This window comes from Felis catus, chromosome B3 (assembly GCF_018350175.1).
Source record: "Felis catus isolate Fca126 chromosome B3, F.catus_Fca126_mat1.0, whole genome shotgun sequence".
NCBI classification, from domain to species: domain Eukaryota; kingdom Metazoa; phylum Chordata; class Mammalia; order Carnivora; family Felidae; genus Felis; species Felis catus.
This window is the reverse complement of record NC_058373.1, coordinates 61,725,488-61,743,774: the sequence shown is the minus strand read 5'-3', so window position 1 is coordinate 61,743,774 and position 18,287 is coordinate 61,725,488. Positions and strand designations below refer to the sequence as shown.

Genomic DNA, 18,287 nt, shown 5'->3' with positions numbered 1-18,287 from the left:
TTGAGCGTTCTCGGAGAGGTGGTGGGAAGAGACCGAACGGGAACCTCGGGGAATGAGGCAGCTGTCCCTCCAGCTGGGCAAACGGAGAGGGAGCCATAGTATTCACCTTATTTTGAGGCTGACTTTTCTGGGGGCTCACATAGGCCTTGACTTCGCAAGCGTTTGTTTGTTTTGGTTTTATTGGACGTACTCTGGAATTTTGTCTCCGAGGCTGTAAAACGTTGAGGGGGAACTGTGCGGATTCATTTTGGGAGTGGGGTTTATATATTTTTCGGTGGAGTTTTCACACAAAATTCTTAGGGTACTCGAGATTTGTTCTGCAGGGTGTGGGTGTGGTATTTACAGAGTGAATGCCTAAATTAGGTATTACAAATGGTTTTAAGTGATTAAAACAAAATAATTAGTGCCCAGGTACTTGTTGGGTCTTAATTAAGTAAAGGAGTGTCTTTGGAGATATTTCTGAGCTTTAGTCTTTAATGGCTCCCCAATACTATTTCATAAAGCCTTAATTTTTTACCTTAAATCCCATCAGCTTTCTGCATTCTAGCTGGAATCTTATCCAAGACAGCATCCAAACTGTACCGGTCTCTGAACACCTGACACCTTTGTCCATCTTTCTGTCTTTGCTAATTTTGATCCTTTGGCCCCATATCCCCTTGTCTTTCCCTCTTCTTTATTTGCATTAATAACTTTCAAATGCTCTTCAGAGTCCATCAGAAATATCACTGACTTGGCACTTCGTCTCCTCCTCTTCAGTTCCTTGGCCATAGGTCCACTACCCCCCAGTAATTCCAGGAACCCTGTGTGCTTTTAACGCAGTTTAATTTCAAGTACCCTCTTTGAGCACTTTTAGGCTTTCACCTCTGGTTATTTGTGTATTAAATTATCTTCACGAAAAGTTAAATTCCTTGAACAAGAATCTCATCCATGTTCCTTGGAAGTCTTACTAAGCACAGTGCATTTTATATAGGAGATGCTGAATAATTATTTTCAATCACTTCTTGGCAGTGCTAGATTAATGCCCTAGAGGGTGGCAAGAGAGTTACAGTGGAGGCTTGCTGAGTTCAGAGCTCTGGATGACATTAAGGCCCCACAACCATTTGGATCTCTAAAGAGCTATTCCAAGAGAGATAGATTCCTAAAAGCCTCACCTGTAGTCTCTTGAGGCACCTAATCTGCATTAGCTGATTAGTCACCTGTTTTTATAGAGTGGCGTAGTAAAGTATTTCAGGCCACCACAGACCCCATTGCCTTTCTAGCACACAGTATCTGGCACATAGTAGGTATCAATAAATAGATTTTTTTAATTTTTTAAAATGTTTATTTTTGAGAGAGAGAGAGAGCACGATCAGGGGTGGGAGGTGGGGCAGAGAGAGAAAAGAGAATCCCAAGCAGGCTCTGCAGTGTCAGCACAAAGCCACATGTGGGGCTCAAGCCCACAAACAGAGATCACAACCTGAGCCAAAGTCAGTCGGTTGACTGAGCCACCAGGCACCCTAAAATTTTAATTTATTTTTTATTTTAGACAGCAAGCAGGGGAGAGGGGCAGAGGGACAGAGAAAGAACCTTAAGCAGGCTCCATGGTCAGCACGGAGCTGGATGTGGAGCTCAATCCCATGACCCTGGGATCATGACCTGAGCCGAAATCAAGAGTCAGATGTTCAACTGACCCAACCACCCAGGCACCCCTCAATAAATATTTCTTGAGAGGTACTGTTTCCCCAAAGTTGACCATACACTACTTGATTATAACCAACTATAAAAAGAGACTTTTGAGACAGTTGACGAAAATTAAACTTGGGCTAGGTATTAAGATATTGTTAACTTTTTGGAGTATTATGGTATTGTTATGTTCCCCCCTCTTTTTTTTTTAATTTTTTTTTTTTAACGTTTATTTATTTTTGAGACAGAGAGAGCATGAACGGGGGAGGGTCAGAGAGAGGGAGACACAGAATCTGAAACAGGATCCAGGCTCTGAGCTGTCAGCACAGAGCCCGACGCGGGGCTCGAACTCATAGACCGCGAGGTCATGACCTGAGCTGAAGTCGGCCGCTTAACCGACTGAGCCACCCAGGCGCCCCCCCTCCCTTTTTTTTAAGGCCTTCTCTCTTGTAATACATGCCAGGTACTTACAGGTGAAATGTTATGACACCTGGGATTTGCTATAAATATTCTAGGACAAAGAGAGGGTAATAAGATGAAGTAAGAACAACAGAATGTTGATAATTGTTGAAACTGGGTGATAGATACATGGGAGTTCATTAGACTATGCTCTCAACTTTATATGTGATTGTAACTTCTTATAACTAAAATGTTTTAAATTATTTACGATTTGTACAGCTTAGGAGCTTGTTAAATCAGTTGGCTTTTTAAGTTCAGAGTATATAAGCAAAATATGAACAAATTGCTCTAAGCAGTGATCGAGATTAGATGATCATTTTGATGATTTAAAAAACTTTTTTAATGTTTATTTAGAAAGAGACTGTGTGTGCAAACAGGGGAAGGGCGGAGTGAGAGAGAGAGAGAGAGAGAGAGAGAGAGAGAGAGAATATCCCAAGCAGGCTCTGCACTGTCAGCGCAGAGCCAGACAAGGGGCTCGATCCCATGAACCTTGAGATCATGACCTGAGCTGAAATCAAGAGTCAGATGCTTACCCAAGTGAGTCACCCAGGCAGCCCTTTTTTGATTATTTTAAAACACTAAATAGAATAAGATTTAAATAAATTCCATCAGAATGGTAACATTCAAAATAAATTTAGAAGGAAAAATCTTAGCCCTTTTTTTGTGCTTTACCATTGAGAGTAGTGTCTCAATGAAGGAGTCAGTTACTGGTATTTACTGTGTGGCCACTGGTCCTTCTCACTCCTGCCCTGGCTTTCCTGCTCACAAACAAGCCTAGATTACAAAGACTGGCGCCATCTGCATTCTCTTGTAGCTCCCCTTCCTCTCCTGCCCAAATTCCAAGCCTGATTAAACCTGGCTAGGTGCTTAATCTTTGTACCTAACCAGCCGACCCTGCCTGGAGAAAATCCCCTGACTTTGCTGACTGAACTTAAATTTATGACCATAAATCATAAAATGAGCATTTGATTCCCCTATACTCCCTTGGTAGTCATTAACTTCTCTATTTTTGAGGACCATTATTTCATATCCTCTCACCTCAAATTGGCTCCCTTCCCTCACTTGACTTTTCCTCATAGGTCATGGAAAAATAGACACAATCAGCTAAGAATTACCTCCTCTTTCCACCATCAAACTATCCAGCCATCCCGCGCCTGTCCCCAATCCCCAAGAACTCTGCCTTTGTGTGAGGGCAGCCTTGCCATTTGTGCTGTGGATCCTGTTCCCTCTTCCAGGGCTATGTGCCTGCAGTTAGCTCCTCTCTCCTATATCAGTTTCTCCCACTCTGGTTGCTCATTTCGATGATATATGCAATCAGGTCTTAATATCCCCCATCTTAAGATAAAACAAAGCTCTCTCATGACCCCTTGTCCTTCATTTGCTGCCTGATTTCTCTGTTCTGTTTCACTGTAATTGCTGTTACCGAGGCCACCATGCTCTGCACCTTACCAAGCATACAGTTCATCTCTATCTTCCTCTGCTGTTTGGCAGGATCTAATGTTCCTTTTTCCTTAAACCACTTGTTTGTAGGCTTATTTGATGTTAAGTTTTTTCCTATCTTACCAGCACTTCCTTCTAGCCTTCTCTCTTGCTTCTTCCTCTGCTAAATTTCTAAATGCAGAGTGCCCCAGAGTTGTGTCTTTTCTCTAACTGTGCTTTCTCCCAGGTGCCCTTATCCACTATCATAACTTTAAATTCACATTGAACTGATGACTCCATATCTCTGGTGGGACCTCTCTCCTGAGGTGCTGACTCATATCTTTAAGTGCATCTTAAACAGCATGGCTACTTCAAAACAATTAAGATCTCTTCCCAGTCTCAGTAGATGATTGAGACCCACATTAGAACACTCTTTTAATATACATCCAAATTAGTTAGCATATAGTGCAACAATGATTTCAGGAGTAATTCCCTAATGCCCCCTACCCTTTTAGCCCATCCCTCCTCCCACAACCCCTCCAATAATCCTCTGTTTGCCTCCATATTTAAGAGTCTTTTATGTTTTGTACCCCTACCTGTTTTTATATTAATTTTGCTTCCCTTCCCTTATGTTCATCTGTTCTGTATCTTAAAGTCCTCATAGGATTGAAGTCATGATATTTGTCTTTCTCTGACTAATTTTGCTTAGCATAATACCCTCCAGTTCCATCCATGTTGTTGGAAATGGCAAGATTTCATTTCTTTTCGTTGCTGAGTAATACTCCATTGTGTGTGTGTGTATGATATATATTTACATATATTTATATAAATATGTATAATTTATATATAAATAATATAAATAATTTATGTATACAACTATATACAAATCATTTATATATATAAATATTACATATTTATATATAATTTTTATATACACATTTATATATTTTATATATATTTATATATTATATATATATATGCCACATCTTCTTTATCCATTCATCCATCGATGAACATTTGGGCTCTTTCCATACTTTGGCTATTGTCGACAGGGCTGCTATAAACATTAGGGTGCATGTGTCCCTTTGAAACAGCATACCTGTATCCCTTTCATAAATACTTAGTAGTACAATTGCTGGGTCATAGGGTAGTTCTATTTTTAATTTTTCGGGGAACTTCCATACTGTTTTCCAGAGTGGCTGCACCAGTTTGCATTCCCTCCAGCAGTGCAAAAGAGATCCTCTTTCTCCTCATCCTCACCAACATGTGTTGTTGCCTGAGTTGTTAATGTTAGCCATTCTGACTGGTGTGAGGTGGTATCTCATTGTGGTTTTGATTTGTATTTCCCTGATGATGAGTGATGTTGAGCATTTTTTCATGTGTCTGTTGGCCATCTGGATGTCTTCCTTGGAGAAGTGTCTATTCATGTCTTTTGCCCATTTCTTCACTTGATTATTTGTTTTTTGGGTGTTGAGTTTGATAAGTTCTTGATAGATTGTGGATACTAACCCTTTATCTGATATTGCAAATATCTTCTCCCATTTTGTTGGTTGCCTTTTAGTTTTGATGATTGTTTCCTTCGCTGTGCAGAAGCTTTTTATTTTTATGAGGTCCCAACAGTTCATTGTTGCTTTTAATTCCTTTGCCTTTGGAGATGTGTCAAGTAAGAAATTGCTGCGGCTGAGGACAGAGAGGTTTTGCCTGCTTTCTCCTCAAGGATTTTGAAGGTTTCCTGTCTTGCATTTAGGTCTTTCATCCATTTTGAGTTTATTTTTGTGTATGGTGTAAGAAAGTGGTCCAGGTTCATTCTTCTGCATGTCGCTGTTCAGTTTTCCCAGCACCACTTGCTGAAGAGACTGTCTTGATTCCATTGGATATTCTTACCTGCTTTGTCAAAGATGAGTTGGCCATACGTTTGTGGGTCCATTTCTGGGTTCTCTATTCTGTTCGATCGATCTGAATGTCTGTTTTTGTGCCAGTATCATACTGTCTTGATTTGTAGTATAGCTTGAAGTCTGGGATTGTGATGCCTCCTGCTTTGGTTTTCTTTTTCAAGATTGCTTTGGCTATTTGGGGTCTTTTCTGGTTCCATACAAATTTTAGGATCATTTGTTCTAGCTCTGTGAAGAATGATGGTGTTATTTTGATAGAGATTGCACTGAATATGTAGATTGCTTTGGGTAGTATTGACATTTTAACAATATTTGTTCTTCCTATCCAGGAGCATGGAATCTTTTTCCATTTATTTGTGTCATCTTCAATTTCTTTCATAAGCCTTCTGTAGTTTTCAGTGTATAGATTTTTCACCTGTTTGGTTAGACTTATTCCTAGGTATTTTATGGTTTTGGGGGCAATTGTAAATGGGATCAATTCCTTGATTTCCCTTTCTGTTGCTTCATTGTTGGTGTATAGGAATGCAAGTGATTTCTGTGCATTGATTTTATATCCTGTAACTTTGCCGAATTCATGAATCAGTTCTAGCTGTTTTTTGGTGGAATCTTTTGGGTTTTCCATAGAGTATCATGTAATTTGCGAAGAGTGAAAGTTTGACCTCCTCCTTGCTGATTTGGACGCTTTTTATTTCTTTGTGATGTCTGATTGCAGAGGCTAAGACTTCCAATACTATGTTGAATAACAGTGGCGAGAGTGGGCATCTCTGTTTTCTTCCTGACCTTAGGGGGAAAGCTCTCAGTTTTTCCCCATGGAGGATGATATTAGTGCTGGGTCGTTCATATATGGCTTTTGTGATCTCAAGGTATGATCCTTCTATCCCTACTTTCTTGAGGGTGTTTATCAAGAAAGGATGCTGTATTTTGTCAAATGCTTTCTCTGCATCTATTGAGAGGATTATATGGTTCTTGTCCTTTTATTGATGTGATGAATCACATTGTTTTGTGGATACTGAACAAGCCCTGCATCCCAGGAATAAATCCCATTTGATCGTTGTGAATAATTTTTTTAATGTATTGTTGGATCTGGTTGGCTAATATCTTGTTAAGGATTTTGCATCCATGTTCATCAGGGAAATGGATCTATAGTTCTCCTTTTTAGTGGGGGTCTCACATTAGAACACTCTTGATTCTTCTCTTCATGATCCACATCCATCCTCGTAGCCTCTTCCTCCCAATTACTCCTGAAATCTGACATCTGGACACCATCTCCAGTGCTGCAGACCTGGGCCACACACCCTCTTCCCTTGACCACTGCCTCAGCCTGCTGCTTTCCCACCTGTACTCTTGACTCACTGTAGTAGTCTCTTGGTAATCAAGGTGATTGACTTCCTTCACACCTAAAATAAAATCCAGACTCCTGCAAATGTAAGGTGACATACTTGGTTTGATCCTGATTTGGAGGGAAATGTTTAAAAAAGAAAACAGCTGGGGCACGTGGGTGGCTCAGGAGTCAGTTGAGTGTCTGACTCTTTGGCTCAGGTCATGATCCTAGGGTCATGAGATTGAGCCCCGTGTGGGGCCCTGTGCTGAGCATGGAGCCTCCTTGAAATTTTCTCTTGCCTTCTGCCCTTCTGCCCTTCTGCCCCATTCGAGCTCTCTTTCTCTTGAAATGAAATCTTAGGTGCGCCTGGGTGGCTCATTCGGTTAAGCGTCCGTCTTGGCCTCAGGTCATGATCTCACTTCATGAGTTTGAGCTCTGCATTGGGCTCTGTGCTGACAGCTCAGAGCCTGGAGCCTGCTTTGCATTCTGTGTCTCCCTCTCTCTCTGCCCCTTCCTTACTCACACTCTGTCTCTCTCTGTCTCTCAAAAGTAAATAAACATTGGGGGGAAAAAAATTTTTTTTAATGAAATTTTAAGAAAGCCTGTTTCCCCACTGGTCCATCAGTAGAGGTTCCTGGGGAGTGGGGACCTTGTCTGTCTCATTTACCACTCTCTCTCCAGTTCCTGGGACAGTGTGCAGCATGATAAGTGCTTGTTGAGGGAATGCATGTGTATACTAACACCTGCACTTCCTGCTTGGTTCTTGTGAGCATCACCCCATAACATCAGTCAGCTAGATGCCCTGACTTGGCTCTGCCACAGGCACCTCGTTTCATCATTATCACAAGCTTGGTATTTTCATGGCATTTTAAGGAGTGTTCTGGAAACCTGTACAACTTCGAACCTATGACAAACAATATTGTATCGTATATTTAAAAATTTGCTAAGCTAGGGGCACCTGGGTGGCTCAGTTGTTTGAGTGTCTGATTCTTGATTTTGGCTCGGGTAATGATTTCACGCTCATGGGATGGAGTCCTGCTTCAGGCTCTGTGCTGAGCGTGGAGCCTGCTTAAGATTCTCTCTCTCCCGTTGCCCCTCTCCCCCAACTTACATTCTCTTTACCTCTTAAATTATTATTATTATTATTATTATTATTATTATTATTATTATTTTGCTAAGGTAGATCTTAGGTGAAGTGTTCTCACCACCAAAAAAAAAAAAAAGATAAAACCCAATGAAGTGGTTGGCAAAAATTTGATAGAAGAACCAAGAATGCCTCAGTTTTGCCATGCCAATCATCCCCTTCACAGAGAAGACCCTTAGAGAGGTTCAAGAAACAACAGCAAGTAGAAAATGGGTACCACTCTGTTACTAGCCAGTATGGTGACTAATAACTTATAGGGCATACTGGTGAACCGGGCTGGAGGATGGGCTTCACACCCTAAGCACAGCCTCTCCTGTCCCCTAAAGCCTAAACCAAATCTGGATCTCTGCTGTTCTCTCCTGGACACATGGCCAATGATAAATGGTATGAGAAGTGGTGGCTGAGCCCACCTTGAGAAGGAAATCTCTGATTTTCTACTGCCTGGCTGAGTGGAGGAGGAGGAAAAGACAACATAACCAATATGCTTGATCTTTTACAGCACAAGAAAACATAACCAATCAGATTGATATTTCTTTTTCTTTTTTTTTCTTTCTTTTTTTTTTTTTTAAACTTCTAACGTTTATTTATTTTTGAGACAGAGAGGGACAGAGTGTGAGCAGGGAAGGGGCAGAGAGGGGGAGACACAGAATCGGAAGCAGGCTCCAGGCTCTGAGCTGTCAGCACAGAGCCCGACACGGGGCTCGAACTCAGACTGAGATCGTTACCTGAGCCAAAGTCGGATGCTTAACCGACTGAGCCACCCAGGCGCCCCAGATATTTCTCTTTCAAGAATGGGAGGTTTCCTGGACTGGAAAGAGAAAATAGGAGTCCCTTTCCTCAGGAGCCCTTTAACCATCCTCCTCTCTAAGCCTGCCTGTATTTGGCATTCCTCATCTGAGAGACCCCCACCATGTTCCATGAGCTGCCCAAGCCAGAAACGTAGGTGTAATAAAGTTTCACTATTCCTCAACCCCTATGTTCATACTGATTTTACTTCTTAAAAAGGTTTTGAATCTATCCATACTGCCTTAACCCTGCTCTAGTTCAGGCCACAGTCCTTTCTAGTTTCCTACAACAGCTTTCCAGATGCTTTCCTGACCTTGTCTTCCTGCCATCAAGTGCATCCTGCACAATGTCCTACCAGAGTAGGACAATTTTGAATAAAGCAAAATTGGTAAAAACCTGTGCTGCTGCGGACTCTTCAGACAATGCCCTTTAAGGGTAAAGTTTGTATTTTCAAGAGGCTTATAAGGCCTGGCAGGATTGGTCCTTGCCCACTTTCCCAGGGTCTTCTCTCACCATCCCTCCAGCAGCTCCATGCTCTGGCCACTTTGAATTCAAGTTCCACAAACCACCCTCATTCTTGCCTTCCCATGTGATTTCTTTACCTCTTCCTTGTAGCCACTGCTGTCCTGTTCATCCTTCACACCTCAGCAGCTACAGACATCATGTCTTTGTCTTAGAACTGGTGTGTCTGGTTACCTCCTGAAGTTGACCCTGACTCGTCCAGATCTTGGTGACTGTGCCCATTTGTGTTTTTGTACAATAGCCTAGGCCTCCCCATGCTGGTTCTTAGCCCCGTGCCTCTGTGGTCCTTTCCTCTTTCCCTGTCTCACTTCCCCGTTCTGGTGTGAAATCTATGTGGGGCCAATTCTGTGTTGGTCATCTTTCTGTTCCCAGAGGCTGCCTTGAGGAATACAAGACCAGGAGAATAATTGTCCTCAAAAATGGGAAAGATAGGTTATTATCTTTCTTGCTTACTTGATTTTTGGCCCTACTGATAAAGTCTTTAACCTTCCTGCAGGCAGGCAAATTACTAAAAGCCTTGAAAGCCCACCTTCAACATGAAGCAAAAAAAGAAAATGAGAATCAGGTAAGTAATATTTTTATCACCTATTAAATATTAAAACAATTATATTTAGTTAATGAGTGATGACTTAAGACATGATATTTACCCCAAAGAGATAATTACTGGTAATAATAAATCCTTTCATAATAACTGTTTGTTATAGAGAAACTGCATATAGCAAGTAATCTGTTGAATAAGATGTTCTCGTACAAATGCAAAGGTTAGTTATTAGTTGGCAATCATTACAAGAACTAGCCTGGTATGAGCGGGGAAGGAACAGGATTTGAAACCCGAAAAACCCAGGTTAAATAGCAGTTGTCATTTCTTTTTGTGTCATCTTGGAAAACTCAAATGACTAGATTCTTAGTTTTCTGTTCTTTAAAATGGAAATAACATCTGCTTGGCTGAATTGAATATTAAGAGTCAAAGGGTCTGTGAGTAGGGCTTGTGAAAGTGCCCTGTGTGGTGAACTGTAAACCAGAGCTAATGGGAGAGAGCCCGTCCTGGCTGTCTCAGACCTACACCAAAGGTTTTGACAGAGCCAGGACTCTAAACTTGAAATGGAGGACAATAGGGAAAGGCCTTAAGGCCCCGGGCTTTGAAGAGCATCCATTATCTATCTGGAAATGAAGGTAAATATAAAAATGAACCGAAAATGTAATTTTCCCCCTCTCTGTATTTGTCATCTCTATAACTATATTCCAAGTTAGAAACATTTAAAACTATTAATATTTAAAATTCTTTTGGCTCCTGGTTTAATTAACTTAAAACAGAAAAAAAAGGATTAATTTTGAATTCCAGCTTTAAGATTCTACATCATATTACTCTCAATCTGCCCCCACCTCTTGCCCCCTCTCCCCCCCCCACCTGTACCCCCATCTTCCCATTTGCCCCTCCCCTCCCTTCCCATCTCTTTCCTCCCTCCCTCCCTCGCTTCCATATATAGGAGACTTGATTGTAGTGCCATTTGAAATCAAGATTTTAGTTTGGATAACAATTAATGGACGAAATTTAAAATTATCCTATTTTCAAATTCTGCATTTTGGGCCATTTCATTTTGAAAAAATTTCACAAAAGCATGAATCAGATAAAGAATTCCTAAGTCAGAATTATTTTTTTACTTTATCGTGAGAGAGCAAGGAAGTAGTGGAAAGGGCAAGGGTGGGGTGGGGAGAGAGAATTCTGAGATCATGACCTGAGCTGAAGTCAGACGCTCAACCAACTGAGCCACCCAGGAGCCCCAAGAATTCTTAATATATCAATAGTGAGCTTAGATTGATGGGAGGACCTGTTATAGACAGAGTTTATTTACTAAGGCTACAGAAAGAGTCAACACAGCCCAAATGCATGGCAAAGAGATCATTAATGTTACCAAGGATTGACAGATGTGCAAACTTCCAGACCCCCCCAAATCATCACCTAGGGAGTGCACAGGTATGGATCACATCTGAGTGAGTGGGACATGGCACATTTTGGAAGCCTTTTTCTCACACTGTAGGTCAGCCTTAACTATATGGGTTGGGGAAGTGCTGTATGTGGGTTAGTGTGGCTGTGTGCCAAGGATTCCGTTGTCTAAACCAGGTGCGCCTCATCAGTCTTGGATTTAGACAAGTGTATTATAGGTACATCATGATGCATTCAGGAATGAACATACCCTTCCTGATCACTGTCAGCCTCCCAGACTAACATAAAATGCATGGGATTAAAACAAGCAATCTCAGGGGTGCCTGGATGGCTCAGTGAGTTAAGCCTCTGACTTTGGCTCAGGTCATGATCTCATGGTTTGTGGGTTCGAACCCCATGTTGAAATCTGCGCTGACAGCTCAGAGCCTGGAGCCTGCTTCAGATTCTGTATTTCCCTCTCTGTGTCTGCCCCACCCCTGCTTGTGCTATCTCTGTCTGTCTCAAAAATAAACATTAAAGAAAAATAAGCAATCTCTGGGAGTTGGGCTAACAGGCTTCTAAATAGGATAGTTAAGGGGGTGCCTGGGTGGTTCACTTGGTTAAGCATCCAACTTTGGCTCAGGTCATAATCTTGAGGTTGGTGAGTTCAAGCCCTGTGGTACTCTGTGCTGACAGCTGGGAGCCTGGAGCCTGCTTTGGATTCTGTCTGTCTGTCTGTCTCTCTCTCTCTCTCTCTCTCTCTCTCTCTCTCTCTCTGCCCCTCCCCCCATGCTTATGTGCCCTTCCCTCCCTCCCTCTCTGTCTCTCAAAAATAAACATTAAAACATAAAAAAAAAAGGACAATTAGGGGACCTGTCTTGCACTCTGTTAATAAGGGAGTCCCTGTGGGAGAGATAAATAAGTACTTTAAGAGCATCTCTTGGGGCCCCTGGGTGGCTCAGTCGGTTAAACGCCTGTGGGGCTCTGCACTGACAGTGGGACAGTGCAGAGCCTACTTGGGATTTTCTCCTTTTCCATCTCTCTCTGCCCCTCTCCTGCTCTCTCACTCGGTCACTCTGTCTCTCACAAATAAGTAAACTTAAAAAAAGTATCTCTTTAGATTCCAGCAATACAGGTAACCCAAGGGCAACACTTTTACAGTAGAAGCAGTTTCTTTTGCTTCCCCATGACTATCCAGGGAGTTGGGAGGTGGGATACAGATAGCATCTTCCTATTCTCATGTATCCTTGTTTCTTTGAATTTATGCTTATCTGTTTTCAGCTGTCACTTGCCGACTCCCTGGTTGCTTTCTGGTATTTGGTGTCTTGCTGTCTTCCTCATCCCCTCATGCCCTGACTTTCTTTGGAATGAATTCACAGGTCCATCTGGATGTTCTTTACTGTCCTTGCCTGCTTGTTCCCTCACTCCTGTAACTTTGCTTCCCACTCTTCATCAGCCATCCTCTTCCTTGGCATATCCTGGACCTTTTATGACTTGGAACTATTTTACTTCTGTAATGTTTTACCTCTAAAACCTGGCATTCTCAAAACCTTCTTATTCTTTGCCTCCCCATAAATTTGTTTTATATTATGGATCTTATTGCAGGATGTATGGGAGAATCATTTGGGGAGATTTTTAAAAATGCTGATAAATTGGGACACCTGGGTGGCTCAGTCATTTGAGTGTCTGACTCTTGATTTCCTATCAGGTCATGATCTCAGGGTCGTTCAGTTGAGCCTTGCATCAGGCTATGCACTGAGCATGGAGCCTGCTGGGATTCTTTCTCTCTCTCTCCCTCTCTCCCCTTCTCTCCTCCTCTCTGCCCCTCCCCCACTAACACTCTTTCTCTCTCAAAATAAATAAAATATGCTGATACATAGGTCTTACCAAACCCAGGCCAACCAAACCAACTCTCAGGGGGTGGGGTCCAGGCACCATAGTGAAATGGATTGAAAAATCAGGATATAAAACATTCACCCCACCACTTCCACAAGCAGAGCACCAGGTGTCACTACAAACTACAGTTTGTAATATTGGAAGGTTTCTCAGTAAGGAAAGTCAGTGTTATTAAGCAAAGTCCTCTGCCTTCTGGCATTCAAGGATTCCTCTACCTAATAGCTTCTTCCCCACCTAAGGACCCTTGTACATCAGATTGCACCAGGTAACAGGCCCTCCCACGCATCCAAGCCTCTAATGAGGTCTTCCTTGTTTTGAAATAGGATAGACAGCACCAGTCACCAGTGTGAGAGAGCTTAAGATAAATAAAAAGACCCTAAAGGAGACTGAGATGACCAAGAAAACAACAAAAGCTTTAAGAACTTAATGATTTGTTAGCTCTTGGAATCCAGGCACACAGACAAGGAACAGATGGTTCAATTAAGGTTATGTAACAAGCTATAAATGTTCACAACTTAAAGAGAAACAGATGACAGTGAGCGAGAAAAGGAGGACAGAATGAAGGGAAGCGTAAGGATGCGGCACTTGGAATTTACAGGATATACTGTGTAGTTGTGAGACAAGATTGAAAGGCTTAGAATCTTTAAAGCAGCAAAGGTGACTCGTAGAATGACTGAGGTGGTGGCGTGCTGTCAGGAAGAAGATGGGAGGTGAGAGTGGGGCAGGAGCTAGATTTCAGTATATGAGACGCACTAAACATAGCGACTGAAAATACAAATGAATATCCCACTAGCAAATCACGAGTGATACACAAGTGACTACCTGAAGTTAAGCCCTAGAAATGGGAAGGGTAGGGCAGAGAAACAATTGCTTTCCATTATAATCTTTTCAGTACTGGATTTTTTTTTCTTTTTTAGCCGTATGTGTATAATACTAGTTTATTTCAAAACATTTGAATTTTTCTAAAAACAAAAACGCCAGGAACAGATCAAGCCTATCCTTTATAGTCTTCAGGTAAGAGAACATGTTTAAGAAGGCCTTCCTCGTACTCATGATAATATATTCACCTATTTTGTTTCCTAGGGCTTTTTTTTTTTTTTAAATTATTTTTTTAACATTTATTTTATTTTAGAGAGAGAGAGAGTGAGCAGGGGAGGGGCAGAGAGAGAGGGAGACACAGAATCCAAAGCAGGGCTCCAGGCTCTGAAGTGTCAGCACAGAGCCAGATGTGGGGCTCGAACTCATGGGCTGTGAGATCTTGACCTGAGCTGAAATCAGATGCTCAACCAACCGAGCCACCCACGTACCCCAATTTCCTAGTGCTTTTATAGTTTCCTTTCTACATTTAAATCTTGTACCCATCCACATTTCCTTTTGGTGTGAAAGAACTAAGATTCCTTGCCCTCCCCACAAAGATAAAAAGCATCGTTGTCTCTGTATCATGTGTTGAATAATGAATCCAGTCTTCCGCCATTAATACTAATAAGTGCAAATATTATACTGTGCGGTTTTTTTTTCCTAAATGTTTATTTATTGAGACAGAGAGGCAGGCACAGAGAGAGAGGGAGACAGAGAATTTCAAGCAAGCCCTGCACTGTTAGTGCAGAGCCCAACATGGGGCTTGAACTCCCGAACAGCAAGATCATGGCCTGAGCCAAAATCAAGAGTCAGATGCTTAATCGATTGAGCCACCCAGGCCCTCAATGAGTTCTTATAAAATAAGCAAGTTTGTATGTTATCTTTTGGTACCTTTATCACACTGTTGTGATAATTTAGCTCTTTACTTTTAGTTTACGGTTGTACAGGTGCTGTTCTTACCTTACTCCCTTATTTTGGTCTTGACAAGTTACTTTGGACTCCGAGCCTCAATTTTTCCATCTGTAAACCGGGGATAATGTTATTACCTATGTCCTAGGCTTTGAGGAATGAATGAGATAACCTGTATAAACACTAAGCCCAGTAAAGATGTGATATTAGCTGTAATTATTAGTTAGAGCATACTGCCTGTCAAATAGCATATACTCAAAAAATTAATGCTAATTGGCTTAATTACTCACACTAAGAAAACATTGAATGCTTTCTTACACTATTTTTTTCAAGCTAGGGTTGTTAAATGTGATTATTTCTTTTGGAATACTCTAAAATTCTTGTCCTGGACTATAATTCAGTACAAGAGAGTATTAAAATTACCTTTTGTAAAATAGGTTTTTTATTCAGTTTAAATTCTGATTCTTCGTGAACATCATAACTCTAAAAATAGGACATGGCAGATTAATGTCTTTCTCTTCAGGATGGAAGTCAAATTTCTGCATCCTCTTGTGATGAGGCTGAGATGCAGATCAGCAGCCAGGAACAAGCTGAGAGGTTGCCAGTTGACCATGTCACCAAAATGAGGAGAAGGCGCAGGACAGTCCACAGAAACCCTGACTCCCAGGTGAATAGAAGTGTGAACATTTTGGGCACTGCCTGTGTCAAAATTGGTGTATTCTTACGAAGCTTTCTCTGAATTCCTTTATGGTACCAGATGGTTGTAAATTCTGCATGCTCTGAGGTCCATGAAAGCTCAGACCCAGGTCTAAGCTGGTCCTCATCACACTCTGAGTACTGGCTCTTGAGAAGCACTTACTAAGGATTAAGCACAAATTAAGTATTTGTTGAATAAATATGAAAGTATTCACTTAATGATGAGTAGTAAGTAAGAAGGAAAGAAAAACCAGCATCAAATAAGGTGGGTTTTTTTTTCTTTTCAACTGGCCTCAGACCTAGTGATCACTCTTGGGTTGATCTTTCAGCAGAATAGTCATATGATTAGCCAGGGGCTTCCTTCACTTGCTTCACTTGCCTTGAGAGGACTCTGATTTTATTCTTCTTTTTTATCTTCTTATGCAAATATAACTTTACAAGACACAGTCTTAATTTTTATTTTCTAGCTCTGTATACTCCCTCAGTCATTAGACTATCCATTTAGATTATTTGTTAATTTCTCATCCCTAAGAGATCTAATCTTGCCATTTATGCTTTTCAGTGGTCCCTCATATGTCCTATTCCCAAATTCACATTCTCAAGAGCCAGTCTGTCACTCAGAAACCTAATTCTCCTACTTGTCTTCCTTCTTTGCAATTTGGGTGCCTATTTTTGGAAGGCAGTGGTGACTTCTTATTTAAATAATTCATTCCCTTTTAAAATTGTACCAGGATCATTCAGAGATAAAGATAAGTGATCCCATTGAATTCCAGAATCAAGAGAAGCAGGAAAACCAGAAACTCAGAACGGTTGGAGAAGTTGCTTCACCACCAGACGAGAGCCAAGGAGAGGAGAATGCAGTTTCCTCAGGAAAAGGTAGAACAGATGGTATGTCAAATAAGTAAAAAACCAAAAAAACAAACAAAAAAACCCCTGAAATTCCTGGGGGGTAGCCATGTGCACTCATTTCCTAGGACTGCCATAACAAAGTACCACAAAATAGACCCTTTTTCTTGAGGTCACATCATGGTTACTACAAGTTAAGGCTTCAACATAACTTTTTGAGGAACACAGTTCAACCCATAACACCATGCTGTAGAACTTCTAAGTGTCTACAATGAAGGCAAAAGTTTAAGCCTTTGAGACCTCTTCCGTATTGTGGAAAAACCAGAGTAAGAGTGGTAGCTGGAAAGCTTAGGGTAGTTGATTGCTTCTTGATGAGGAGAGTCCATATTTTGTCCATCAACTCCTTCTGGCCTACTCCAGACACAGGTACAAAGACCTTTTGCCTAGTCAACCAAACAGTTAAATTTTTTAATAGTTTTTTAACAGTTTATATTTTTTAACATAGGCCACTTTTGGAAGTCCTCTGCCTTGGTTTGTCTAATGTATGCTGAGGTTTAGATTTGGATCATGCACTTAGGGTAGGAATCCTGCAGGGTGGTCCTCCCATCAGCACCCGTAGAAGGCACAGGTGGTGGCTTGTTAGCAGGTTATCACACTGGTAAGTTGCTCCTTGTGAAGTTGCTATTTTTCTATTTATAATATTTTATTATTTATAATAATCTGGTGAGGAGTGATTCTGACTCTAAATATCCTCTATTTCATGGAACTTTTCCTTTCTGGTTTTAGAGCCAAGGTCCAAGCAGAAGCCCCTGCAGTCCTTCATGCTCTATCCAGTCATTCTTGTATATTTTATGGATGTATTGGGTCACCTTCAGGATGAGTGACATATTTATAAATAAGTACCATTTATTGAAAATCCACTTGGATGGATGGATGGATGGATGGATAGATTGAGAGATAGAGATATAGATATTTATGTTTATTTATTTTGAGAGAGAGCAAGGGAGGGGCAGAGGGAGAGAGAGAATCCCAAGCAGCTTCCCTGCTGTCAGCCCTGAGCTAGATGTGGGACTTGAACTCCTTAACCATGAAATCATGACTTGATCTGAAACCAAGAGTTGGACGCTTAACTGACTGAGCCACATAGGCACCCCTGGATATTTTTTAGTAGATTGCCTCAAATTGAAAAGATGGCAGAATGTGGAAAGTGGTGAAGGAGGGAAAGTCAGTGAGGGAAAGTCACAAATGTATACACCATGATTTCAGCTGGATTTAAAGAACAAAAACAAAACAAGTATAGAAGCAGAGGACCTGAGGAAATATGTCAAAATGCTAATGGTGTTTATTCGGTTGGTGGGATTGTGTAATTTTTTTTTTTTTAACGTTTATTTATTTTTGAGACAGAGAGAGACCGAGCATGAATGGGAGAGGGTCAGAGAGAGAGGGAGACACAGAATCTGAAACAGGCTCCAGGCTCTGAGCTGTCAGCACAGAGCCTGACATGGGGCTCAAACTCACCGGAAGATCATGACCTGAGCCGAAGTCGGACGCTTAACCCACTGAGCCACCCAGGCGCCCCTGTGTAATTTTTTTTTTAAGATTTTGTTTTTTGTTTTTTGTTTTTTTTAACGTTTATTTATTTTTGAGACAGAGAGAGACAGAGCATGAACGGGGGAGGGTCAGAGAGAGGGAGACACAGAATCTGAAACAGGCTCCAGGCTCTGAGCTGTCAGCACAGAGCCCGCCACGGGGCTTGAACTCACGGACCGCGAAATCATGACCTGAGCCGAAGTCGGCCTCTTAACCGACTGAGCCACCCAGGCGCCCCAAGATTTTGTTTTTATGTAATCTCTATACCCCAATGTGGGGCTTGAACATAACCCCAGCATCAAGAGTCGCACACTCCACCAACTGAGCCAGCCAGGTGCCCCGGGATTTTGTGATTGTATCATT

General features: G+C 41.5%; 1 protein-coding gene across 4 annotated transcripts in view; it reads left to right on the top strand.

Moving 5' to 3' along the window:
- The window catches only part of NUSAP1 (nucleolar and spindle associated protein 1), a 41,816-nt gene that overhangs the window by 167 nt on the left and 23,362 nt on the right, over positions 1-18,287 (top strand). Inside the window, exons 2-4 of one of the 4 annotated variants that reach the window (XM_003987262.6) lie at positions 9,702-9,770; positions 15,316-15,459; positions 16,262-16,364. In XM_003987262.6, the coding sequence (XP_003987311.2) occupies positions 9,702-9,770; positions 15,316-15,459; positions 16,262-16,364 (316 nt within the window). Of the gene's footprint in view, positions 1-9,701; positions 9,771-15,315; positions 15,460-16,219; positions 16,377-18,287 lie in introns of all 4 variants that reach the window. The other 3 variants (XM_006932634.5, XM_006932633.5, XM_006932632.5) reach the window with 3 other exon arrangements.